The following is a 25,889-nucleotide window of genomic DNA, read 5'->3' as shown; positions in this document are numbered from 1 at the left end:
CGCCTCCGTAATAATTTCCGCCAAAAACACCGCAAAAAAGGAATGGCTGACCCCTCCAGCCGCCCCGGCAGCCTCCGGGTCCTCCGAACCCGCGGCGGCGCGGGGCCCTCGCGAAACTCCTCCGCCCGATCCTCCGCCGTCTGGGGAGAAGACTACACCTACCTCCATCCGCCCGCGAACCACAGCAACCTCAGCCTACGCTCCACGGCGTCGCGCTTCTCCCTCAACGAGCAGTTCGCCGCCACCCGCCGCGAGTACGAGTTTGGCGACGACGACGCTTCCTCGTACCTCGAGCGCATGACCCTCGCCTCCGAGATGATGGACGACGTCGGCGGCGGCGACGACAGCACCGTCACCGTCGGCGACCTGGCCGCCCTGCAGCAGGAGGCCGACGGCATCGAGGGCGACTACTACGACCTGCTGTGTCTGCCCAAGGACCCGACGCTCACCCCGGACCAGGTGCGCAAGGCCTACCACCGCCTGCTGCTGTATCTGCGCAAGGACGGGCTGCCGGAGAACCTGCACGCGATCGCGCAGCCGTGGTTCAGCCAGGTGCAGCGGGGCTTCGAGACGCTGATCGACCCGCACCGGCGGGCGCTCTACGACGCGAGCCAGCTGCGCGATCTGACGCACGACGTACCCGAGTTCCCCGTCGACGAGGACTACCGGTACGCGTACGACCTGTCGCTAAAGGAGCAGCTGCGACAGAGGGCAGCGGACGTGGTCCAGACGTCGTCGGATCTGGGGATCCGGTTCGACGTGTCCAAGGCCGTGAGGCAGAGTTCCGCGCTGACGCCGTTGGACTTTACGTTGAGCCACTCCGTCACCGTGGGGTTGCCGGCCTGGGGGCGTCTGCTGGATGGATCGACATTTAATTTTGGTCGGTGTGGATCGATCGTGTCGAAAAAAGTGCCGTCTATCGCGGTGAACGAGGAGAAGGGGATTGAGCAGGCGAGGGAGTCGATGGTGTATCTGCCGCCGCCCCAGCTGACTCTGACGGGGTCCGTGTATGGCATCGTTGAAGAGATTTATCGAGTTCCCCTACCGTTGTTGGCAGATCGTTACCAGCCTCTGCTGCCACTGACGATCCCTCGGAAGCGTATCATCCAACTGGCGGAGCAGCGTCCATGTCCCATGATCAGCTTCAAATTCCACCAGGATATCATCCACCGAACGGACGAAGACCACATAGCAAAGACGACAGTCGAAGTGGAGAGCGAGGCTCTCCCAGAATCATCACTAACAGCGCGGGTATCCCACCCCATCCATCTCCCGAACAGCACGAACCCAGTCGTTCTCGAAGGCAGCCTGCGCTCGGGGAGGCCGTGGTACCGCGAGCCGCCGCGCATCGCGGTCGGCGTGCACCGCTGGCTCGGCGCCGGGACGGCCTACGCCTTCGCCGACAGCGGCGACTGGAGCATGTGGCCGGGCGAGACGATCAAGTTCCTCGCCGACTTCTCGCAGGTCAGCAAGACCCAGCTGCTGACCGAGTTCCCCATGAAGACCTCCGCGAGCTTCGAGGTGGGATACACGACCTCTCCCGAGCGGGTGCCCTCGGCAGGCCACGAAGACTCTCCGCGGGGCGAATGCGGCATCCGCGGGCTGGACTACGAGAACAACAGCACCAACAACGACGCCTCCTGGACCGTCTCGACATCTCTCACGGCTACCGCCGCGGCGGCGTATCTCCGCTACGGCCGCGACCTGCCCCTCCCCGGCTCGAAGCCGACGCGGCTCGAAGTAGAACTCTGCTCCAACACGCTCCTCGACCGCTACCTCGCCGTCCGCAACCTCTGGAACGTCGGCCGCTTCTCCAAGCTCGGCCTCGAGTTCGGCGTCAGCCTGCACAGCCTGCACTTGTCGCTATACTGGTCCCGCCTTAGCCAGCGGCTGAGCATCCCGCTCCTCCTCTCGCCGCGCGCAGAGTACAGCCCCGCCGTCTTCTTCTACGCCAGCGCCGTGCCCCTCGTCGCGTTCGCGGCCAGACATTTCCTCGCCAAGCGCAAGCGCGCGCCGCCGATGGAGATTGATCTGCAGTCGTACATCAACCGCAAGCGCGCCGCGGCGGACGACATTGCGGCGCTGCTTGCGGGGCCCGTGGAGGCCAGGCAGCACGCCGAGCGGAAGCGACGCGGGCTTGTGATCCTGAGCGCCAAGTTTGGGGTCAAAGAAGGCGCGGACTGGGCACTCGAGGAGGTTGCGGACGTGACGTTGGCTGTTGCGGCGTTAATTGAGGACGGCAAGCTGAAGATCCCGGCGGGTGTGAGGAAAGGGTCGATGTTGGGGTTCTGGGATCCGGCGCCGCTGAGGCGAAAGGCGCTTCACGTGAGGTATCTTTGGAAGGGGAAGGAGCGGACGATCGAAGTTATGGGGCGGGATGAACTGGTTCTCCCACCTCCGAAGAGGAGCGCAACATGAATTGCTATTATGACGAGATGTCGATATGATGGATATGAAGGTATGATGGGACGACGCGAAGGGTATGGGGGCATGAGCTGGTGTTATTGGATTAAGGATATCCCGTTTCAGCCTTGGCTGGACAGAAGAGTATGCAGATAGCTCAAGCCAGAACGGCTTGCAAATCCTTTTGATTGCAATATGGAGATAACTACATGCTACCTGTCTCCTTGAGCTCACTCGCTGTAGGCTGCTCGTGCCTTGCCGTCGAGGACCTCCTGGAAGAACTCCCGGTACGTAATCTGCTTGAAGTCCGGATACAAGTCCGTCGTGAGCAGGTATCCCAAGTACTCGGCATACTCGGGCGTGTTGTCGTGTCGTCCCGCAGAGTATTGATACTGCGACATCATCAATCCCACCTGCGTCATGTAATCCGATTGGCCGGCCGCAATCTTCTCTCTGCTCTGCTGAATCTGGCCTTCGATATCCTTTGCGGATAGCTGTGAAAACACATCAGTCATGACATAGGCACAGTTTGGAAAAATTGGCTCACTCACGTAGGTCTTCTTAATCTTCTCACCCGAGATTTCTTCCATCAAGCCGTACAGCTCGTTCAACTTCGGCGCGAAGTTACTGGCCAAGACCTGTTTGTTCAACGTTCTGGGGTCCTGGATGATGCGCGCCACATAACGGCCGACGTCGCGCGAGTCGATCATGGAGCAGACGGCTTCCCCGTCGCCCGGGACGAAATTTTGCTCGGGGAACAGGGCTGCGGGGCGAATGTAGTCTGTCCGCCCGGAGGCGAGGCGGGGCAGGAAGCCGGCGTACCACCAGCCCACGTTGATGACGGTCCACGGGAGATGCAGGCGCTTGATCTCGTTGAGGACATCTGTCTTCTTTGAGGAACTCAGCATTTGGACCTAAGGATAGCGCCGATCAGGCCTTAAAGAAGGGGAATTTGACGTACCATATCCTGTAGGTCGTGGACACCCTTGGGCGGGATCACCATCGCAAACTCGCTGGGCACGAAACGCTTCACGCCTGCCTTTTTGGCGGCTTTGGCGAGCGGAATTTGGTCCTTGAATGAGGCGACGGAGACTGTCGAAATGACGACGTCAATATTGGCGAGGGCTTCGACGAGTGCATCTTCGGGGCCGGTGAGTTCTACGGCGATGACCTTGATCCCGCGGGAGCGGAGATCGGTGTACTTTTGGTTGGTCGCTGAGGAGGGACGAGCGATGGCGGTGATTTTCTGAAGACCGTGAGCACTCTTCTTACAGTAAGCGAAGGAGTTGGTTGGGCAAGACTTACGAAGGCATCAGATTCGAGGAGGGCGTCGATGATGAAGTGCCCGGTCTCGCCCGTTGTACCAATAATTGCAACTGAAGTCTTCGCCATTGTGTCTTAAGTATCTTTTAACGTTGTCTGTGAGTAATTTTGAGTTGAATATGATGAGCATTTTCACAGCTGTTCATTTGTTTTATATCTTGATTCCATGCGTCTGGATGGGCAGCCCGTCCGGCCTTCGTCCGGTCCATTGAGGCAAGTTTGTAAGAATCGTGAATCTATAATTTGGATTTGGTGATTCGGCATATGCGCTCTCAATTGCTACCGCAAATGATTCCGCTTGAACACGAATACGATCGCTATCGAAGGCATTGTTCTCGGGATGAGCAAGTTGTTTGCGGAGTTTGTGGGGTTTAGCGGACTTCATGGGTTGTTCTTTGGCGGACTTGTGCACAGGTCTCATAAATTTGCCAGGTAGGCAGGTTGTAGTCATTTCTCATAGAAACGACTTCACATTTATTCGGCAGATCAAAAATATATTCAAAGAATTTGGTAAAAAGACATTGCCACCTCCTTACCCCCGGTTGAGAATGTCGCCTCTGCCAATCCCGCTCTTCTCACACATGTCCCTGAAAATGCCCCCTTGATCGTACAAGTTGATGGGAGAGTCCAGCTCAGCCACGTGGCCCTGGTCCATGACACAGATCCTGTCATACCCGATAATCGTTCTCAACCGGTGCGCGATGCAGAGGAAGGTCTTTCCCTTCAGGTTGCCCAGCGTCTGCTGCACCTTCTCGTCCGTGGCGAAGTCCACCGAGCTCGTCGCCTCGTCGCACACGATGATCTTGGAGTCCTTCACGAGCGCCCGGGCCAAAGCCATGAGCTGCCGCTGGCCCAGGGAAAAGTTGAGGCCTTCCTCGTCGACGGGGCTGTCGAGGGTGATGTCGTTTGCGCCCGTCTCGTCCACCAGACCCGACTTTCGCAGCGCCGACCACAGGTCCAAGTCACTGTGTTCGTCGAACGGGTCCAGGTTGGATCTGACGGTTCCCTGGAACAAGGTTGGATCCTGCGGAATGATGGCAAGCTGGGCCCGAAGATCCGCGAGGCCGATCTGGCTGATGTCGACGCCGTCTATCGAAATCGAGCCGCTTGCCAGGTTGACGATCCGGAACAGCGCTTGAATGATTGTTGATTTACCAGATCCCGTGCGCCCGATGATGCCGACTCTTTCACCCCCTTTCACCTGCATGCCGACACCCTTTAGAACCAGTGGGAGTCTCGGGCGGTACCGAAGTTGAACATTATCGAAGACTATTCCCCCGGCATGCGGCCAGTCAGTTGGTAACTGCCCGAGGTGCGCGGGGGGTTCTTCCTTAAGACGGTGTCCATAATAGTACACTCTCTCCGTGCTGTTCATATCGTTCTGTACCTCCGCCATTTGCCGCACCGCGAAGCTGCAGATATTGATAATCGAAAGCATGTACGATAGAACTAGACCGCCGATGCTGGGATGGACGCTGAAGCGAGACGTCACGATGAGAAGACCGATGACAAAGATCAAGATCAGACCGACTGCATCTAGCCGGAGACCGAGCCAGCACTGGTTAGCAAAAGTCAGGAAGTACGCCCCATCGAAATCGTCAATAGCCCGCCGGATTGTGTTGACGAAGTGACCCTGCACACCGTACGCGCGAATCGTTGAGTGGCCGTAGATGGCCTCGCTGACTTTGGCTAGCACGTTGGACCGTTGGATAGCCTCGTGTCGCTTGATTTCTCGAGCTGAATAGTTGTAATATGAAGTAGCGAACAGGTATATGAGAACCAGGGGTACCAGGGCAGCTACAAAAATATGAAAATATGCAATGATCAGCGCGAAGACGGCGATGATGTTGCCAATGGTCATGAGGTACATCCGAAGAGAGTCGGTCAGTTTGTTATCCATCACGTCGACGTCTTTGGAGAAGCGGTTGGTGATCCTCCCCAGAGGGGTGGTGTCGAAGAAGGCCATTGGTGCTCGCAAGACTCGGCTCATTGCCATCTGGAACATGTGCCGGCTTGCCTTGGTTCCGAAGATGGAAACGCATACGAAGAAAGCGAAGATGGATATCGCTTGGGCGAATCCCAGTCCTGCGTATATGCCTAGCTGTAAAGGCGTGTCAGATACATAGCAAAACATCGGAGCCGGTATGAGAAACTTACCCAGCCGCTCAGAGTGAGAGGAAATTGACCAGCAGTCCACCATGACAGCCATAGTCCCGTGGCTATATACGCAACTTGCGCGACAGTGAGCAAGAAGATGACCAGAGGGGCAATCATGAGAGAGCCTGCTGCCCTGAGATATCCGACATAAACATCCCAAGAAACGGCCTCTACGGCGCGTTCCTCAGCTTGCATCAGAGCAATCTGAGAAGCAGTGGACTTGGAAGTTGCCGTCCTCTCCAGCGTCTGCGTGTGAATCTCTTTGTCCGCATTCCGGGCAGGAGGGTCTTCGTCTTCGGCGTTCTTTGACTTGTCATCGGTGGTAGCGGCAAGGGTCATGAGCTCAGCGAACTCGCCATTGTGGTCCATCAAGTCGTGATAAGTCCCGTCGGCCTTTACTCTCCCTCCGTCCAGCCAGATGATTCTGTCGCATTTATGCAGCACATGCAAAGAATGCGTCGCTAGAATTCGGCACTTGTTGGCGAGTAGCCCGCAAATGGCCTCTTCCATGACATGACGCCCGACTTCAGCGTCAACAGCAGATAAAGGATCGTCCATGAGGATGATGTCTGCGTTGAAGTAGATGGCGCGGGCGATGTTGATACGCTGCTTTTGACCCCCTGAAACCGTGATTCCTCGCTCACCGATCTCGGTCTCGTCACCGTTTGGGAGCATTCGGAAATCCGGGAGCAGCGCGCAAGCTTGTGTAACTCTATCATATAGACCACGATCGAAATCCCTCCCGAAGATGATGTTTTCTCTGACGGTGGCGTTCTGTATCCAGGCATTCTGGGGGCAAAACGCCCTGGTAGCTCCAAACATGACTGTGCCTGTCGTCTTGCGCATCTCACCTGCGAGGGCAGCCAAGAGAGAGCTTTTGCCGGAGCCCACGTTGCCGATGACGGCGACCAATTCTGAGCGGCCAACGGTGAGGTTGAGCTCGGGTATTTGGAAGGTGTCTTGGGTCATTGATGTGTTGGGGGTTTCGACCCGCTTCTCATCTATGACTGAGCCGTCACTTGACTGCCGGGATCGCGTTTGTTCCCAGGTGAATGTTGCGTCCTTGACGACAATGGCGTTATCATTGCCATGATCCTGGATTGCGTCTTCGCTTGCCTCCTCAGCCAGAAGAAACTCCTGAACTCTCATCACCGAGGCAAGCGCATCAATAACTTGGCCGACCGCCACGGGAAAGATGCTCAAGGGGAAACGCATCTGGTTGAAGAGTGCCAGGGAAGAGAATATCGGGGCTGGGGTCAGCGGGTGGTTCCCAGTCGTCGAGTACGTGATGAAAGCCAACATGGACGCGAAGACCGGTATCACCATCCCAATCGACTGAACACCGTCGCGAAGAGCCAAGAGAGCCTGGATCGCCTTCACCTCGTCTTTGCGCACCTTCTCCACCCGTTGCAGGAAGCTCAGCTCCCATCCAAAGAGCTTGATGAACCGAATGGACTGCAAGGCTTCCGAGATGATGCTGACGCGTCTATCCGTGAGCTTGTTGATGACGCCGCGTCTCGCAAAGAGGACTTTGGTCGCCATGCCGAAAAGCGGCGCAGAGACGAACAAGACTCCAAGCCCAGGCAACGCAGAGTACCCCAGATTGATCAGCAAGAGAACAATCGTGATGATGATGGACAGCGGCGCCGACCAGGCGAGATGGAAGAAGCTGGACGCCTGGTCGATCCGGGATGCGTCAGTCGAGACTAAGTTGATGATTCGTCCGTTGCTCCATCCCTCGTCTTCTTGTGGCTTCTTCTTCTCATCTTCCCCTTCTGGGCCTGTGTTGGCTTCGGAATTTGGGCCTCCGGCTTTTGCACGACCCGATAGCCGGAGCGACTTGGCGAAGATCCTCGACATGAGGATGGCGCGGGCCTCCCCGCCGACTGAGAGTCCCGCATAGAGGAAGTGGTTGGTACAGACTCCCATGATGCCCTGTAAAGCTGTCATGACAATAACCAACCCGACGCCATAACCAACGGAGGGGCCTTGGCTCCCATTTCGTTGAGCGTTGAAAGCATCCGTAGCAAATGCGATGATGTACCTCAGGAAGAATGGGGTTATTGCCTGGGCTATGGTAGCGACAAGTTGTAGAATACCGCCCAGAAGGAATTTGCGCTTGAATGTAGTGAAGAGTGCACTGAGTAGAGGACGTGGAGCTCCATTCGCCACGCGCCGGTTGAACTCGCCCTCAAACCTCTCTTCCAGGCCCGGCACAGCTCGGTCAGGGTTCACCAACCAAATATCGTTTATTTCCAAAGGCCGTTGGTAGCCAAGCTGTACTATCGTGTTACTCACACGGTCTCATACTGGTTGGTGTCAGGCTTACGTGAATAAGAGGCGTTAGCCAGCTGAATACCATCTTGCTCGCTAGGCCCGCAGACCCTTCTCGTGATGGCTGTTCTCGTTGGCCGGGTATCTGCGGTACCACGCGGGACTTCAACGGATTCAAACGCCTCCGCCATCGGCCGGGCTCTCTAGGGGTTACCGGTTCCACTTCGTCGTTGTTGGACTGGCTGCTCTCCGAAGCAGCGGCGGACATCTCAACATCTGTGATTGGCTTCATGTTGCTTCTTCCTTGCTGTGGGCTGGGTTGAAGTCGACCCTTAGATTGGTAGATGGCGTTGAAAAAAAGCGGTGTTAGGATTCCCACAGCGGGAAGTGAATACCTCCTTACCGGACCGGGGAAAGCGGAGGTCGGACCTGTCTAAGTGAAAATGCCCCTATTAGCTGAAAAGTAGACTGGGATAGCCCATATTTCAAGCTTTGCGTGGCTGTCAAGAGCACGTAACAAAACCGGCATCAGGCGACTTTTTCATCCCTGGAAGCGCGTGGTGACCTGAGTCGTGGTGCCGACGGCACCGCCATTCACAAGTTCGAATCTTCGATGGCTTCTACCGAGGACATCGTATTACGGTCGAATCGCCGATAGATCGAGTTGTCCAGGAAGGCATAATGCAGCGAGATATCACCATAGCGAAAGCGAGCAAATCGATATCAACGGATGAAGAATACTTTCAAGGTTTTGCTCCAGCTCATGACCGTGGAAAGTTATTTTATACGTCTCGCTCGGCCTCGGCCAATCTGTTGAGCTCTTTTCCCAAGGATGCTGAAAGCTCGCCTGCAGACGAGTCCTCTACGACCCCTTTCTCCCAGTTCAAAGTAACAGACATGTAGCCGTCTTTAGCAGAAGCAAGACAAACTGTATAAGGCGAGCCACTCGTTGAGGCTCCCGCTGAAAACACGACGCGATCAAATGTTGCTTTATGCTCCTCTAGGCCGGCCACTGATGATATCCCACCGTCCACGACACCGATGTTCGTCACATTAAAGGCGTGCCGTCTCCTTCCTCCCAACATGCCCAAGAAGTGCTGCCGGTAGTCGCTCACGAACTTGGTCAGACCAACCGAAAGGTTCTCCGACGTGGAGCTCCTTTTGTGAATGAAATTTTTGCACTCGCTGGCGGCCTTCCAGATCTTGTTGTCATCTGCGGAGGCAGTCTCTGCCGCATGTGCGGTACTTGACCGGCACGAGATATAACCCCATGGCAAGCTTTTATCGGCAGAAAAACAAGGCTCCGCGATCGCTGTAAAGCAACCCATGTCGTCTGGTGAATGCTTCGAGAACTTCCTCAGTGAGAATGGTACTGAGGCGATGAAGCGCGAATGAGTTGGGTATAAGACACCAAGAATTCGTGCCACAAGGACTGTAACGAGGGCGGTGATGGTCGCTTGATGTTTCCTACAGCCGTTCCGCAAGTCTTTTACCACGCTTTGTGGCAAGTAGAAAGTTCGAGTGTTGCTCACCGGAGGGAGTGCATCTTGAATAGGAGGCCCCGACCATTCCAGAGTATCTGTAGACGAATACAGATATGTCTTGAATGCCTTGGTCAACATGAAGAAGGCAGTGAGGGGAAGGTCCATACTCTCCTCCAAGTGAGGGACCAAATCAAGTTTTGGCACCTGAATAATCTCAGGTTTAGAGAAAGCGCTGGGGCTTGTTTCCACTGACTCTATGAGGCCATTCAGCGCGTTACGGAACGTGCGGTGGAATGCTGCCCCCGACAGCCCATCACCAACGACATGGTGGAATGAGAAGGAGAGGGCAAAAGTGGTAGTATCTTTCGAAGCAGACGACTTGATCACTTCGCAGCGCCATAAAGGAAGGTCTTGAGTCCTGTTAAATGGCTTTTGATGTTCATCTTGAATCCTGGCGTCGACGGCCGAGAGGTCAGCAGGATCTGCCTCGACGAGGTGGACGATCTCTCGAAGATCGATTTGATCGAGTCTTTTGAATGACGGCTGAGGGCTATCTTCATCTATCAAGGCAACGCCAAGAATAGGATGCCGCTCTACCGTCTTTCCTAAGGCGGTGAAAATCAACCCCCTAATGTCGTTGTTAACGAGTGCAGGTGTCGTGTTGCAGAGGGTGTATATGCAAGCAACTTGGACGTTGTTGTAGAACTTGACGAGATGTTGATGGATAAGGAACTTCTCCAAGTTTCCTGCGACTGTGGTTAAAATGAGGTCAATCCACCGGTGGCTTATGGAATCTCACCAACACCTCGTAGCGGCTTCACCTCCATCATTCTTCGTGACGGTCTGGGAATGGATAGAAGTGTCACCTCAGGTTCCGTACCCACGAGCTTGCGGGTTGATTTCGGCGAGTGGACACAGATGATGTGCCTGCCTCACCAAAAATGACCTCTATGCGCAATTACTAAAGACCGGGCCGTTTGCAAAGTTGCTGATGGGATCATTGCATACGCTAGGTACCCCTCCTACGGACTTATGCTGTCCCGTCTCATTCCGTCTTATCCCGGATCGCCGGCGGCACGCCCATAGAGAACATGAGTCGATGTAGAAAGGTAAGGTCTCTTGGCATTCATTCCCTGACCTGAACCTCGATTGCTTCCGAATTGTCCGTGTGTATGTCCGACTGCTGTCTTATCGCCTCAAAGCTTATTCTTCAACACGCATTCCTTCACGAGCAATGATCCTTGGAGAAGGCTCATTAAGAGTCTTTCGCATGCACAAAATATTCGTCTGAATGCTGGGATGCCAAACCTAAGCAAACTTCCCGGATTTGGTATTGACTCGCCTCAAACCTAGGATGGGACTATCATCCCATAGCCCACCTGTTCGCCAGCCTCGACATCGAATTCGTCGATCAGGCTGAGGGCCATGTTAGGATACCTGGAGCCCTGAAAAGTATATTGAGAGCCAAGTGGGTTTATGAGAGAAATGGAAAACATGGAAAACGCGTGCGCTCGACGGAACCACAATTATTTCGGAGGTTTTGATGGTGCATCGGAGATTTCGGAAGTTTTCACAGTGTCGGTTGCCAACCAGGAGCGGCAAGGTACTTTCGATATGGGCGGCAGCATTGCAAAGGGAATCAATTTAATGAATAATTGGTCAGAAACACGCCATTTCAAAGCGCAGTTGACTTTGCGATGTGTGGCAGCAGGCATCGCCAACGAACCTAGAATTTACCCAGCGCAGGGGCTAGGCACCACACACGTACTTCGACGAGTTCCTTCGCCATCATCAGTCATCAATTCCTGCTCGGATCGAATTCAACCAACTCCCATAATGGTATACGAACAGCACCATGCATGGTATGTGTTCCCCGTATGGGGTCACATCACCAGTGCCAACGCCCTGATTATCAAGATGCTTGAGGAAAACCCAGCTTTAGTCGTTACTTATGTGACGCATAGCCTCGTTGGTATGCAAAGTTTCCAAAGTGCCTTTGAAACTCAGGCAACATGGGAGTTTTTCTAAACATGAGTACCTGAGGTAGACACCCGTAGATTCCCCGAGTTCCCAAAGGATCGATTCCGTCTCTTGACCTTCGGTGACCCTGAGTAAGCATTCAATCTTCTTAGCTTCTCAAAAACGTCCGGGCTGACCTTCCAACATAGCATCTCCAAAAATGTGGGGAAGAACACCATTGCAGAGGGCATTGCTCAACTATCCAAATGCTGGATAGAGACCCTGCAAGAAGCCTGTGATGGTGCACAAGCCTGGCCAAAGCCTACGGCTCTCATGCTGGACCAGAATGGATCACTCCATACTCTACCACAAGTCAGAAACATCGTCGGACCTGACTGTAAGGCATACATGTATTGGGCCGGTAGTGCCGCACGCCTGTATTCGTTCCTTGCGCCGTCAGGTAAAGGTGGATTTAGCGACTGGGAAGACATTGTCGATAAGTATGTCTCCGATGAGACATTGCGAAAAGGCAGAGAGCGTAGTGAGATCATCGACAAGGTAGGAGAAATACTTTCTCACAAGCTGCTGCGCCTGCGGACTTGTCCAAGTATGGCACGCACTTACTAATCATCGCTGGCTAGGCGTGCATAGCGAAGAATGGGTTTGATGAGTTTAACGGTACGGTTATCTCAATTCCTGGAATCCAGGATATGTATGACTACGAGCGTGAATTCGGCGAGGTTCCGCTGCAAGCAGGTAAGCTCCCTACCTCGGACCTACTTTGCTTCGCGGTCATCCTGATTAACTCATTCTTGCAGGCGTATCATCGATGCTCAGAGAGACTGTTAGTCTGGCAAAAGCAACTGATGGCGTGGTATGTGCCTCGTCCATGGCTTTAGAGGGCGAGACCATTGCTGCCTGCCAGACTTACACGACTGTATACCCCGTCGGTGTTCAGGTTGCACCAAGGGGTTGGTCTAAGAACGAGTTGGTGGTGAAGGATGAGACTCTGCGTGCTTTTCTCGACAGTCACGGAAAGGGAGAAGTTGTTTTGATCTCATTCGGGTAAGCTTCAACTTCCTTCCACAATGCTCGGGATCATACAACGGTAGAAACCCATGCTGACTTTTGGCGCTTGCCACAGGTCTCTCGTATTTCCCACCAACAAAGCAAATTTCCAGGCCTTGGTATCAGCTCTCATCGAGGCCAAGTACCCCTTTGTCCTGGTTCTTGGGGGAATGTTCGCAGGAAAAGCCATTGCTCCATCAGAAATCAGCCGAATCAATGACAGTGATGTCGGCTATGTGTGTGACAGATGGGTGGACCAACAATCACTTCTTCAACATCCCTCTATTGGGTGGTTGTTTGCACATGGGGGATTCAACTCAACAGTGGAAAGCCTCGTTCAGGGTATCCCGCTCATTGGCTGGCCTCTTGCTCCGGGAGACAACGCCATCAACACGGCGGTTGTTTCCACGAGGAAGAACCCGGTCGCATTTGAAGTGATGCAGGTACGTATTCTGGACTGTGAGACAAAAGCTTTAAGTTGAAGACTGACGTTCCAAAGATCCGTACCGGCAGTGCTAAAGGCAAACCCAGAAGAGGAGGGTCCGACATTGTTGGAACTCCCCAGAGCGTTGGAGAAGAGTTCAGAGAAATTCTTAAGAAAATGAGGGGTAAAGAAGGAAGTGAGAGGAGAGCAAACGCTCAGACTCTGGCGGAGGAATTGAAGATAGAGAGGGATACCATAGCCAAGGAGATTGTCTCCAAACTAGCTACGACCTGAGCTAAGAGAATCTTTGGTTGCGGCAACTTTAATTAGTGCTTGAAGACTCCAGAGATATGTCTACCCTATCTCATCATTGTAACTAATTCAACACCGAGAAATAGGTTGGTCAACGCAATGGTGAACTAAAGTCCATTCAGTTATTGAGTCATTTCTCGCAGGCCAAAAAAGACTGCCATGTTGCTGCACAGTGTACACAGTAAGTAAAGATGCAAGGGCTATTCATTTGGTTTAGTCGGAGGTTTCACCAACTTTAAATCATCCACTGTGTTCATCAAAGTGCTACCCGGCGTCATTCCTGGATCAGAGATCGTGTGAGCATGGGAAGCTCTGCGTTCAGGGGCATTGTCGCGTGGCACATGTGGACGGTGCAGAGCGATCTTATCTTAGAGCTGAAGCTTTTCGCGGACGTCAACTGCAACCGCTAAGCAGCAAGCCTCAATCGCGCTCAGCCGAGTTTTCAGTAATTTAGTTTGCAAAGATGGCCAGCTCAAACGCCAGTAACAATGTTCGCTTCAGCCCCGAAAGCTACCCGCCATTCCCGACAGACCTACCCACAGCTCCCATCGAGAAAATCTCCCTGCGAAAGCTGCTAGAAAAGGACGATGAAGAGGCGAACAGGCTCTTTGTCGCGTGTCAGAAGCATGGATTCTTCTATCTCAACGTTCGTGACCACCCAGAAGGCGAAGCTCTTCAAACGGGCGCTCTCCAGATGGCACGACTAGCCGAGGAAACATTTCAGCTTCCACTAGACGAGAAGAGAAAGCATCACCAGGCTTACAATGGCAGCATCTATGGCTACAAAAGCGCTGGGGCACAGAAGACCGACGCACAAGGAACGCCAGATACAGTTGAGTTTATGAGCATAGCGAAAGATTTTGTCGTCAACGATGCGCCCAGCCCGAACCAGAATCCGTCCACGATCGTGGAAAATAAGGAGATACTGAAGCCGTTCGTCACGAAAGCCCACGAAACCGGCGTGTTTCTACTGACGCTGGTTGGAACCAAACTCGGACTTGTCGAAGAGGAAGTCAAGAACCGACATCGAATCGACCAGCAGTCTGGATCTCAGTTGCGACTGACACGAAGTCCACCTCTAGACAAGACGCGAGACCCCGAAAGCCAGATCGCTACGACTTCACACACGGATCTTGGCAGCATCACCATTTTATTCAACTGGCTCGGAGGCCTTCAAATGTGGGAGCCAGAACACCCAGACGGCAGCAAGTTCTGGAGCGCTTCGCGCTTGTCACAAAAGGGGCGCTGGACTTATGTCGAACCCGTTCCTGGTTACGCAATAGTCAACCTGGGCGATGCGATGACCAAGTTCAGCAACGGCGTCCTAAATTCAGGAAAACATCGCGTCCTTCCGGCTCCCGGAGAACAAGGAGATTTTGTACGTTATAGTGTGGCATACTTCGTGAGGCCAGAGGACGACACGGTGTTGAAGGTGCTCGAGGCAGCTGGGATTCCCCAATGGGAAGGTGAAAAAGAACCGGAGAAGACATTTGGTCAACATGTTTTGGACTTTGGGAGAGCAAAATACGGCAAAGACTTGGTAAAAATCTTCCAAGAGAAGAACAAAGCAGTGGTTGCGTAGTCGTTGAGCATGTAGACGAGCAAAAAGCCGGAGGCCATCATTCTGAAGCTATTGTCTTTGCGCATTACCCTCCCTACCTCCATCACACAAGGTGCCTGATTGAATCAGTGCTGGCTGCCAGAGAATGATCTACCACACCTCGGGGCATATCACAGCGAAGGGGTTCATCTCATTACGCCTCCTTGCCACCACATAGCCCTACGGACCAAGATCCCCTTGGGATGACGAAGCGTGTGATCGGTGATTTGCGAGGAGCAGGCAGATTCCTTGAATCCGGCGGCAGTTGTCTGCGGGTCCTTGCATGTGGTAAACCCTCAACCATGCGCCGATGACATTTCAAAAACCTCCGGTTCTGTCTGAGGTCAAGGGACCCTGGAAGAGCCGAAAGTATCAATGTCCGGGCTCAGGTCCGGTCTCCACGGATAATACCACACCACTTCTATTTATCTCATCTACCCACAAGTGTAACTTTCCATAGCGTGGAGGTAAGGACGAGGAACTCGCAAAAGACCCAGCTTGTTCAGTCGCCTACTCATACCCAATTGGGCAAGCTCGCGCTCTTGGAGCCAAAAGTCAATTCCGAAGAGTCGTGGTGAGAATGCAAACGCTCTTCCATTGCTCACAATCAGCACTCCCAGTCCCCTTTCCCATATCGCTATGATCGACTCAAGTCTACACCTACCTCGAATTCTTTGCCTTCATGGAGGCGGAACTAATTCTTTCGTCTTCAAATCTCAAGCTCGGTCTCTCATAAGACAACTTGGATCGCATTTCCGCTTTGTCTTCACGAACGCACCGTTCATTAGCGATGCTGGTCCCAATGTGCTCCCGCTTTACAAGGACTGCGGGCCTTTTCGAACATGGCTTCCGTGGGCTGGTGCGGAAAACATTGCGACGGACAAGAAAGGGGTGATCGCAGCCATTGAAAACAGTTTACATCAGGCCATGGAGGACGATGATGGGAAGGGTGCTACAGGCCCTTGGGTTGGCCTTCTCGGATTTAGCCAAGGCGCGAAGCTATGCGCAAGCTTGCTCTTCGAACAACAGCTACGAGCTCACCCGACTGAGACGCCGCACCCGAACGAGTCAAAGAGATGCTATAAGGGGTGGAAATTTGCTCTGCTACTACACGGCATTGCACCGCTAGTAGCTCTAAGTGAAGAAGGGGAGGGGGAGGGCATGCAAAACGCTGACCAGATTCTTGGTCTATTTTCTGAAGGGTTCAAGTTTGAAGAAGACAAGGCGAAGAGGCTGTTGAAAATACCGACAATACACGTTCACGGACTGCTCGATCCTGGCTTGCCCTTGGGGAGGAAACTTCTGAGTGGTTACTGCTCTGATAAGTCGGCATCTGTGCTTGAGTGGGAGGGCGACCATCGTGTGCCAGTAAAGTCGGACTTCGTGCAGAAGATTACAATAGCAATTTTAGACGTGGTATCTTAAATACAAATTTAAACATCATACATCATATTTGGGGACAGGTGATCGAGGTGATTGAAGGCGGATTTCCGAAGTTGTGGAAGGCATGCTGCGGTTCATTTAAACAACGGATATAATCAATTTTCACAAAGTTGTACTTCATATAAGAACTCCTGACGATCAAAAGCGTCCAAAACAGCAGCTGGATTGATCAACCCTTCACCGACACGAAAGCACTTCTCTTAACAACCAGAGGCGCCAGAACATCCAGCCCGCCACTGCCCATCAGCTCAAAGATGGTCATCTCCGCACCCATCTCGTTGACAATCCATGACCGTAGCTCAATCGCAACAAGAGAATCAACGCCATACGAATGCAGTGGAGCAGATAGATCGACTTGTACATCCGCCTTGAGTATGTTCCAGATCTTTTGAGCAAGCCCCTGTATGACGACCTCGAGTGCTGCCTCAGGCGATTCGGCAGAGCTGAGGAGACGCCGGCAGCTCAGGGTCTCATCCCCAAGATCGCCATTAACTTGCTCGGAGTTGTCATCTGACGGTCGAAGGTGAATGAAAATGGGGTCTCGCTTCCATAGAGGTGTCCTGCCATTCAGCGATCGAGGATCCTGGAACTTAGGAACACCGAAGACCGCTTGGGACTCCAGGGTAGAGGGTAGAGGAAGGCTAGGATCACAGACTTCGTCGAGGATGTTGTATAGCTCATGGGGTCTCATGGCGTCGAGACCAATGTGCTCCAGCTGCGCTGCTCTGTCAAGACTTTCAGCAACGTAGCCAATTGAACCCATCATGCCAAGGTCGATCGCAACAGCCTTCTGGCCCTTAGAAACTAGATGGCGAGCCAGAGAGTCTTGGTAAGTATTACCAGCAGCATAATTGGCTTCGCCCGGTTCACCGATGAGACCCGCAAAAGATGAAAGAAGGACGAAGAAGTCCATGGTTGAGGGCAGCATCTCTTGCAAGTTCAACGAGCCTTGCAGCTTTGGATCAACGCAAGTCGTGTAGTCCTTTACTGACATATTTGCGAATAGGGTAGCCTAGTCCAAGAGTAAGAATTGGGTCTGGAAAGAAGAAGCAAGATCTAGGATAACCGTACCTTGAGCACCATGGCAGCCTGGATGCAACCCTTGACTGGGGGCATTTCTGCTGAGACATCATCAAGCGCCTTTCTTAGCGCTGCTGCGTCTGTAACGTCCGCTGCTGGACAGGAAACCATGACTCCCTTTGACTTCAGCTCAGCCATCAGCGCTTGAGCTGACTTTCGCGTAGGACCCGTTCGCGAAAGAAGAACCAAGTTTCGAGCTCCGCGCTTGGTCATCCACCTAGCGATCCCGCGCCCAATACCTCCCAATCCGCCGGATATTACGTAGGTAGCATCTGGACTGAATGTCCATGATGCTTTCTGTGACGGTGTGGCCTGGTTGAAGTCAGCTTAAATTGCCTTGACAGGGTGATTGATAGGTCGAAGAGAAGGAATTTGCTTACCATCACCACATCGTCAGGTCGTGATTCGAGGACAATCTTTCCAAAATGCTTTCCAGACTGCATGAACTTGTAAGACTCCTGGACTTGGGAGTAAGGGAAGACATGAAGTGGCTGGATGCTCTTGATAGAACCTTCAGCCACAAGCTGCATCACATCTCTCATCAAGCGCCCAGCTTGCTCCTTCTTCTCCATGACCAGCATCTCAAGATCGATCAGACGGAAGCTAACGTTTCTGAGGAACTGGTGCATCGGAAGCGTTGCTGCAGCCAGAACATCCTTTTTACCGCACTCAGCGAAACGGCCGAACGATGTCAGACACTCCCAAGTGGCACGTAACGCGGCCCCGGATAGTGAGTTCACTGCAACATCAACTCCCTTTCCTCCAGTCATCCGCATGATACCGCGGGCGAAGCTCAGGTCGCGACTGGAGAAGATGTGATCGGCCGGTATACCGTAGGTCTTGACAAGAAGATCTCGCTTATCGAGGGAGCCGACAGTTGCAAAGACCTCGGCGCCCGCGAGCTGCGCCAGCTGAATACATGCTTGGCCGAGACCTCCAGCGGCCGAGTGAATAAGAACCGTCTCGCCCCTTTGAATGCGCGCGAAGTCGTAGAGGGCCATGTACGCCGTCATGAAGACGATCGGGATAGCCGCAGCTTCGCAGAAGGATAGTTGAGACGGAATCGGGGCCAAGCAATGGTGAGGACCTCGAGCAAAGGTACCGAAAAGTCTCTGATGGCAGCCGAAAACGCGATCACCAACGCTGAAGGGGGTGTTTGGACCCGTCCGAGTGACAATACCGGCGGCTTCGGCACCGTTGGCGCTGTTTGGGAGTTGACCCAGGGCATGCAGAAGATGCCGGAAGTTTTGACCAGCAGCCATGATACGGAACTCAACCTCGCCTTCACCCAGAGGACGGCTGTAGATATCATCGTCGACGAAGCGCATTGAGTCAAGAAGTCCAGGAGTTGCGACTTCCAACATCAATGCCCGTTCAGGACTGGCCCCAAAGACGGTTGGCTCCGGCTCGGCGTTGCGACCAGAAAGTGCCTTAGAGCCATTGCCACCGAACAAACCGGAACCAGTGACGAGTCGGGGAATCATGATGAGTCCATCGTGTTCGCAGAAAGCATTGTCGACAAGAGAGGAAGTGTCAGAAGCGAGAAGCTTCTCATTGACGAACTGCAGAATCGTGTCGGCGGCATGCCGGCAGTCTTCCAAGAGAGGCAGGCTGGAAAGGCTCAAGGTGAGGAATCGAGCTGCATTCTCCATTCTCATGGTTCGCGCAAACCCGAGTACCATATCGGCCGTGGGGTTGGTTGGGGCAACCCCTCCTCCTTGAACAACCCACAATATAGCACGAGCCGATCCGCACATGTTTTTGATCCCGCTGAAAAACTTTTCGTTGGGTTTAGCAAGAACAGACTCAAAGAGCTCTGGGAGGAAGATGCATGTCTTTCGCTCGAGACTGGCTGTGCTCAAATCCACCAACTTGACAATTTCAACGGGAACCTTTGAACCGTCAGATGACAGAGCAGTCTCAAGTTGGCCGGCTAGACGCTGTTGTAAAGCACATCGATCGTCAATGACGATGCTAACTGAGTCATCATCTGACTTTTCAGTCTCTACAGGCTTGGCAGTGCCCATCATGACGTTGAACTCTGCGGGTGCGAGGCCGTCATCGAAACAGAGGTCGATACCACCGAAGCCGCTGTCTTTGAGATGAGAGTCCCAGCCTTCAACTGTCAGGAGCGGGCCATCTTTGCGATACTCTTCCGTACTCAGCCACCAACCCGGAAGCAATCCGAACGAGAAGTTGCCATACGTATCCAGGTTGGTGACCTCAAATAGTATGAATTTTCCACCGGGCTTCAGAAGAAGGCGTATGTTGCGCAATGTCTCATGGATGCTTCTGGTGGCGTGAATGACGTTGGAAGCAATGATGACGTCGTACTGCTCTTGCTCAAAGTCCTGAGCCAGGGGATCTTGCTCGATGTTAAGTGTGGCGAATCCCATCTTGTGTGCAGTGCTCTGGAAGTTCTGCTCGGCTTTGGCAAGGAAGGCAGGTGAAAGATCTGTGAAATCATATCTCCCAAAAAGCGGCTTCCCGTCTCGAGTGAGTGCTTCAAGAACCGGGCCGGTAGTTGCTCCCGTTCCAGCTCCAACCTCAAGGATTTGCATGTGTGGGTTCTTGTGTGCCAGTGTGCGCATGTAGTTTCCGATGATGGCAGAGCTGTAGGGTCGGTGGTAGATGTTCTCAGCAAGTTGGTCAGTGAAGAGGACTTGGAGCGGATCCCGTGCGCCAGAAAGAATGTCGGGCAGTACTCGTCCAACGCCAACCGTCAATCGTCCTCCAGCACTTGAGTTGTCCAGTCTAGTCTCCAGAGTAGCGATAGCCTCGTCGGAGTAATCGAGCTCCTCGCGGTTGAGTGCACGCCCCTCACGGTTGGTAATGAAGCGTTGAGCCCAAGTCAAGTACTTCTGATAATGAGACTTCGTCGAGTCAACGCTTTCAGCACTATGCGACTTCAAATAACGCTTCAAGTATGCATAAACGAGAGCATGTGTGTCGGAACAGATGGCAGACTCGTTGGGATCGAGAAGCGAATCCGAGATGTTGAGTCCCCGCAAAGCATTTTCTTGCTTCAAAAGGGTAGCATCTGGTCTCCAGTCGACGTTGTAGCATGTGTTGGTATCGGATGAGGTCGTTTCGCCGTGGGCGATGGAGGTGCATACAAGCCCCTTGACCGTGAGAAGAGGCTTTCGGGATTGGGGATCAACTCCGATCAACTCCGCCTCAAACTTTCTGGCTCCTTTGTCTATGGTACCAGCAGAGAGTCGCATCGATTGCAGCGGAGTGGTTTCATTCTGACTTGAAGCAATCCACATCTCTTTGATCGATGTTGGCACAGCGGCTTGCATGTCGCCCTCCGCACCACCCCGATGCAGTGCGATAAAGGCGCCCGATATGGCACTGTCGAGGCTTGTGGGATGGATAACGTGGGGGTGAGTAAAGCCGTATGGCATTATAGGTACCAGATCCGGCGATGTAAGAGTCATTGCTGCCAGGGTAGACGGCCCAACACTAACATCTGACAGGTTTCGGAAAGAAGGGCCATAGTTCAGGCCGGCCAAATCAAAAGCCTCGTACACTTGGTCATGAGTGAGAGGGTCAAGGCAGGTCTTGTCGGAATCTTCCACGACCTTTGCGCAAGTCTCCTCGAACTTCACCTGCTCCAGACCACCGTCCACAATGGTATGGCCCGAGTTGGTGTCGGCTTGAATCCAGCCACGGCAATGATTCCGCCATTCGTCGTTTTGGTAACTCCAGAGTTCGAACTCACTCCATGTCGCCGACTGACTTGAAGTTCCCTCCCAGAGAGGGCGAAGATGGAATCGGGTTTCGATTCCCTCCGCATCTTCCGGGATATCGAGAGCAGTATGGAATGAGACGTCTTTGAATCGGAAACCAGCTAGCTTAAGAGCAGGATCAACCAACTGTTTACAAGCTTCAATGGCCATTACCAGCATTCCGGCAGCTGGATAAAGAGTGCTGCCGGTGATGACGTGGTCTTTGACCCATGGGTTCTCTTTGGCTCGAATGAAATGTCCCCATATGGCATTTGAGGGATTCCAATCTGGAACTGGTGAACCCAGGAGATCATGGCGTGGATGCTTGCGGAACCGATAGTTCTTGCTCAGTCGACTTTCGTTCCAGTAAACTGTTGAATGGTCGAACGGGTATGCGGGGAGGTCGACAAGCATTTTCAGCGCAGTGTTTCCAGTCGTGCTGGAAATCACAGCAGACACGTCGAGTTGATACCCTCGGCAGAACAGATAACCTGCCGCTTCGAGAGCTGTGCCGTCTGCTGGGCGATTTCTGATGAGCATAGACGTGTAAGTGACGTCCTTGACCCCAGATGTGATTTGTAGGATATCACGAATGGGAGACTGGAGAACTGAATGTGGGCCAACTTCAACGAGAAGACCAATTGCTGCCTTCTTTGACGTTGATGCATCATCTACCGAATCGCTCATCATGGCTTGCAGGCCCTTGCTGAACTCCACTGGCGAGAGCAGGTTGCCAACCCAATATGCCGGGTCAAGTAGGTTTTGAGTCGATGCTTGCCTTCCCAGGTATGAAGAGAAGAACTTTGGTACTGATGCTGTTTTTATGGCCACCCCTGGCTCAATGATTCCGATGCTCTTAGCGTATTCCTCCGCAATGGGGTCCATATGAGAAGAATGGTAGGCATTGACGACCCTCAACTTTCGGCCGAAGATTCCATCCGAGTCCAAGAGGGACGAGAGCAAGTCAATTGCTTTGGCACTGCCGCTAATTGTGGCGCTCTTTGGGCTGTTTATGCAAGCGATCGTGACGTGACCTTCGCTGTCTTGTTGGTTGACTTTCTCGACATAAGTCTTGGCTTCCTCTCTTCCAAGGCTAACTGCAATCATGGCCCCCGTACTAATTGTAGAAGATAGACGTCCACGGTGGTAAGCAATCTTCCACGCACTCTCTCGAGAAATAACCGAAGATGCATAAGCTGCTGCGATCTCGCCAGAAGAGTGGCCGATGACGGCATGCGGTGCTACTGACCAGCTGTGGAGAAGGTCGACGAGAGCAACCTGCAGAGCGGTCACCGTCGGGTGGCTTAAAGCAGGAGTCTCAATGTTCAACTTCTCCGTGTTCATGGACAGCACATCTGCAGTGACGTTAGTCAAATGAATTTGAGAAGGAGAAGCTTTTAATATGTTACCTGTCAGTGACCAAGAGCACCCTAAGGTCTGGAGATACGCATTGGCAGCCTCAATACTTTCCCTGAACACCGCGTATCTCAGAAGCTCGCGTCCCATACCGAGCCATTGTGCGCCTTGTCCAGTGAAAACAAGTCCAATCTCGATTTTGGTGTTCGATCGAGTCGGGTTCTCAAGCTCTCTCAAGCGCTCACAGAGACTTTCGCTATCATTCGCAACTACAGCTGCCCTCCAGTGAAAGTTGCTTCGCTTGGCTGCCAGCGTGTAGCTTAGATCATCGAGATAAGTCTCATCAGAAGTTGACGATCGAGCTTCCAAATGACGCACATAAGAGTCTGCAACTCTCTTCACTCCGGCCTGATCAAATGCTGACAAGACGTAGAGCTGTGGTCTTATTTGAGACTGGGTTCTTGAAGTTGCTAGTTCAGTCTCCTCCGTCTCATAGAGAAGTGAGCGACGTGAAGTGGAATGTTGCGCTATCAGTCCGCGGCTTTCAAGATATGACCGGGCGTCTTCAAGAATGACATGCGCATTCGTTCCTGCAACCTGATATTAGTCGCTGATTCCAGGTGAATCGCTCATTGTCAGCAATAAACAACGACTCACCTCCAATACCAAAGCTGTTCAGGGAGATTCTTCGGGGTGTGTTGTCTGGCCAGGGTACGGCAGTCGTGGGAACTAGGAATAAGCTCTCATCCAGCTGTACTTGGGGATTCCACTTTTCAAACCACAGGTTCTTGGGAACGATGCCACTCTCGAGGATGTAAACGGACTTCAACAAGCCAGCAAGGCCTGCAGCACCCTCAAGATGGCCTACGTTCGTCTTGACGGAACCGACATACATCGGATTTTCAGCGGAAAGGCGCTTGGAGAAAACTGAGTTAATAGCACTCATCTCAATAGGGTCTCCAACGGCAGTGCCCGTGGCGTGTGCCTCGAAGTACCTAGTCGCGCCGGGGTCGAGACCGGCTTCGGTATACAGACGGTTCATCAGGCTCGACTGCGCTTCTGCGGTCGGCATAGTGACACCGGGACTTTTGCCATCCTGGTTGCATCCAATATTTCTGATGATCCCACGGATAGTGTTACCGTCTCTGATGGCATCGGATACTCTCTTAAGGATGACAACAGCGATACCCTCACCGCGGGCGTAGCCATTCGCCTTCTCGTCAAAGCTGTAAGACTTTCCGTCTGGTGAGAGAACACCAAGATTGCATAGGTGATTGGTCATGTCGGGGTTGTGAATGAGATTGCACCCCGTTACAATCGCCTTGCAAGTGTGTTAGAGCTTCTTGTAGCGTGCATTCACTTGAATTGGATTGAGTTCGAATAACTCACCATGGAAGATTCCTTGTTGTCCAAGCTCTGTGCCGCCAGGTGGCAGGCTACAAGACTGCTCGAGCATGCGGTCTCAACTGTAAGACTCTGGGCCTTGAGGTTGTAGAACCAACTGATTCTGTTTGCAAGCATTGGGGCATTTAGTCCCAGTGGAGCATACTTGAGATGCTCCCTCTCAAGATCTTTCAACAGAATGCTTCTGTATTCATGTGTGAATGCACCAGAAAACACCGAGGTGTCGGTTCCACTGACACCCTGTAAAGAGATGCCAGCTAGTTATCCCTCAAGTCAGTAACAATCTAAGACGATAGAAAAGTCGCCTGATGTTCGCGCAACTTACCATTTTCAAGAGCTCGGTAGGTTCCTTCCAACAACATCCGCTGCTGAGGATCTAGACAATCTGCTTCCGTAGCCGTAAACGAGAAGAACGGTGCGTCAAATCTCGATACGTCTTCTTTCAGGAAATGGCCTGTTCGCACACTCATCTGATATGATGTTAACTGACATCTCTGTGCAGAAGAAAATCCCCAGCGTCTGAGTCAAGGAATTACTTACTGATCCTGCCCGAGAAGCATCCGGATGGTAAAACGAGTCTACATCATAACGATCCTTTGGAACTTCGCCATGGGCGGATCGTCCTTTGGCGAGAAATTCTGCGAAGCCTGCAGGTGTACTAGCATCGCCAGGAAACATAAGATCAAAGCCGATAACGGCGATGGGCTCCTGGAGAACCATGATGGGCAGTTATCTGAGGAGCAGCCAAGATTGTGTGGTTGTGGGAGTGTGCTGGAAACCACAATGGACTGACAGCGATGGTGACGGCCACGACAATCGTCAGAGCGGAGAGTTCGATGGTGTAGAGTGACCTGCGGCTGGCGGTAAAACTGGATGAACAACTGGAGATCACTGCAGTGTTGTTGCCATTAAGAAATCGGACCGGCTTCAACCCGTCCAAGTCGAATGTCAACAAGCATTCCCGGACGTTAACCAGGGTGTAAAGGCTCAGTGACATTTGCCCGCGTTACCATATCACCACGATGAACTCAAAGCTACGGGGGTACATTTACAGCAAATTGCTAGGATCTCCGAGACAATGCGAGGGGTTCTAAATTAAGTCTTCTCGGGTGAGGTGACAAATCCCTTTCTCTCCAGGGTCCTGATCAACAAAACGCCACGCGGTCGCCGACCACAGCTTTGACGGGGAACAGATGCAACCGCAGCAAATACTAAACTGCAGGGATCATAATCCAATCGAAGACATCCTTCCAACAGCTTCCCGGCAGCAGAGGCCTGACAACTGGGGTTTCAGGCAAAAGAGGAAGTCGTATCCATCTCTTGACTCAGCTACCGCGGGACAGATCCGTAAAGACTCTACATAGACGAATAACATGCGGATTTCTCCAGACTGACTTCCACTACTAAGTAGAGTAGCAATCCGACTGAGCCGGGTGTGGCTTGATGTGGACAGGAAATAAAATCACCGAACCCAGGTGTTCGGTATTTTGCCCATCAGATAAATGACGGGTGTAAGCCTATTAAAGTTTACCTCCCGGCTTCCGTATCCTAATCGGGTTTCTTAAGTGGTAACCTCGTTCTCGGTAAATCCAGTCGACTTTCGAATTGGGAAGACCCACCAAGGCTTGCACATACGGGTTACTGCAGTAATTCGCGAGAGTTCGGATGAAAGCTGTCTCCATTAATTTATAAAGTAACATGCAAGTGCCTAGTGGATGTGTTGAGACACAGTGACAGTCGGGGTTGAAGACTTGTGGAACCGGGACGAGTGCACGGGATGAGAAAGGTGGATATAAGACACGTATTTTGACGAGCCTAGATTCTGTAAACAGGCTTGAACTACCATTTAGGCTCTATTCAACCAAGCAACC

The 25,889-nt window shown here is 52.8% G+C and overlaps 6 protein-coding genes across 6 annotated transcripts; 3 read left to right on the top strand and 3 right to left on the bottom strand.

Annotated features, from left to right (window-relative positions):
• Positions 1-42: 42 nt before the first annotated feature.
• On the top strand, positions 43-2,418 carry ATJ13 (Chaperone protein dnaJ 13; the record flags this gene model as incomplete). Its single annotated transcript, XM_032029715.2, has 1 exon — positions 43-2,418. One exon carries the CDS (start codon positions 43-45, stop codon positions 2,416-2,418), a length of 2,376 nt encoding a protein of 791 aa, XP_031890518.2.
• A 215-nt stretch (positions 2,419-2,633) lies between these two features.
• Positions 2,634-3,795, bottom strand: CGGC5_v012392 (Isoflavone reductase-like protein TP7; the record flags this gene model as incomplete). Its single annotated transcript, XM_032029716.1, has 4 exons — positions 2,634-2,897; positions 2,955-3,293; positions 3,365-3,649; positions 3,709-3,795. The coding sequence occupies 4 exons, from the start codon at positions 3,793-3,795 to the stop codon at positions 2,634-2,636; spliced, it is 975 nt and encodes a 324-aa protein (XP_031890519.1).
• A 463-nt stretch (positions 3,796-4,258) lies between these two features.
• Positions 4,259-8,449, bottom strand: fer6-1 (Multidrug resistance protein fer6; the record flags this gene model as incomplete). Its single annotated transcript, XM_032029717.1, has 3 exons — positions 4,259-5,827; positions 5,884-8,160; positions 8,213-8,449. 3 exons carry the CDS (start codon positions 8,447-8,449, stop codon positions 4,259-4,261), a joined length of 4,083 nt encoding a protein of 1,360 aa, XP_031890520.1.
• Positions 8,450-11,477: 3,028 nt separating this feature from the next.
• UGT76D1 (UDP-glycosyltransferase 76D1) lies at positions 11,478-13,386 on the top strand (the record flags this gene model as incomplete). Its single annotated transcript, XM_032029719.1, has 7 exons — positions 11,478-11,613; positions 11,689-11,752; positions 11,810-12,158; positions 12,242-12,356; positions 12,419-12,665; positions 12,745-13,111; positions 13,168-13,386. 7 exons carry the CDS (start codon positions 11,478-11,480, stop codon positions 13,384-13,386), a joined length of 1,497 nt encoding a protein of 498 aa, XP_031890513.1.
• A 481-nt stretch (positions 13,387-13,867) lies between these two features.
• Positions 13,868-14,986, top strand: gloE-0 (2-oxoglutarate-dependent dioxygenase gloE; the record flags this gene model as incomplete). Its single annotated transcript, XM_032029720.1, has 1 exon — positions 13,868-14,986. One exon carries the CDS (start codon positions 13,868-13,870, stop codon positions 14,984-14,986), a length of 1,119 nt encoding a protein of 372 aa, XP_031890514.1.
• Positions 14,987-16,616: 1,630 nt separating this feature from the next.
• Positions 16,617-24,738, bottom strand: alt5-2 (Highly reducing polyketide synthase alt5; the record flags this gene model as incomplete). Its single annotated transcript, XM_032029722.1, has 8 exons — positions 16,617-17,459; positions 17,519-17,839; positions 17,908-22,613; positions 22,668-23,204; positions 23,272-23,935; positions 24,004-24,275; positions 24,344-24,488; positions 24,559-24,738. The coding sequence occupies 8 exons, from the start codon at positions 24,736-24,738 to the stop codon at positions 16,617-16,619; spliced, it is 7,668 nt and encodes a 2,555-aa protein (XP_031890697.1).
• Positions 24,739-25,889: the final 1,151 nt, after the last annotated feature.

This window comes from Colletotrichum fructicola, assembly GCF_000319635.2.
Source record: "Colletotrichum fructicola Nara gc5 chromosome Unknown KSG_Nara_v1_contig07, whole genome shotgun sequence".
Classification (NCBI taxonomy): domain Eukaryota; kingdom Fungi; phylum Ascomycota; class Sordariomycetes; order Glomerellales; family Glomerellaceae; genus Colletotrichum; species Colletotrichum fructicola.
This window is presented reverse-complemented; position numbering and strand designations above follow the sequence as displayed.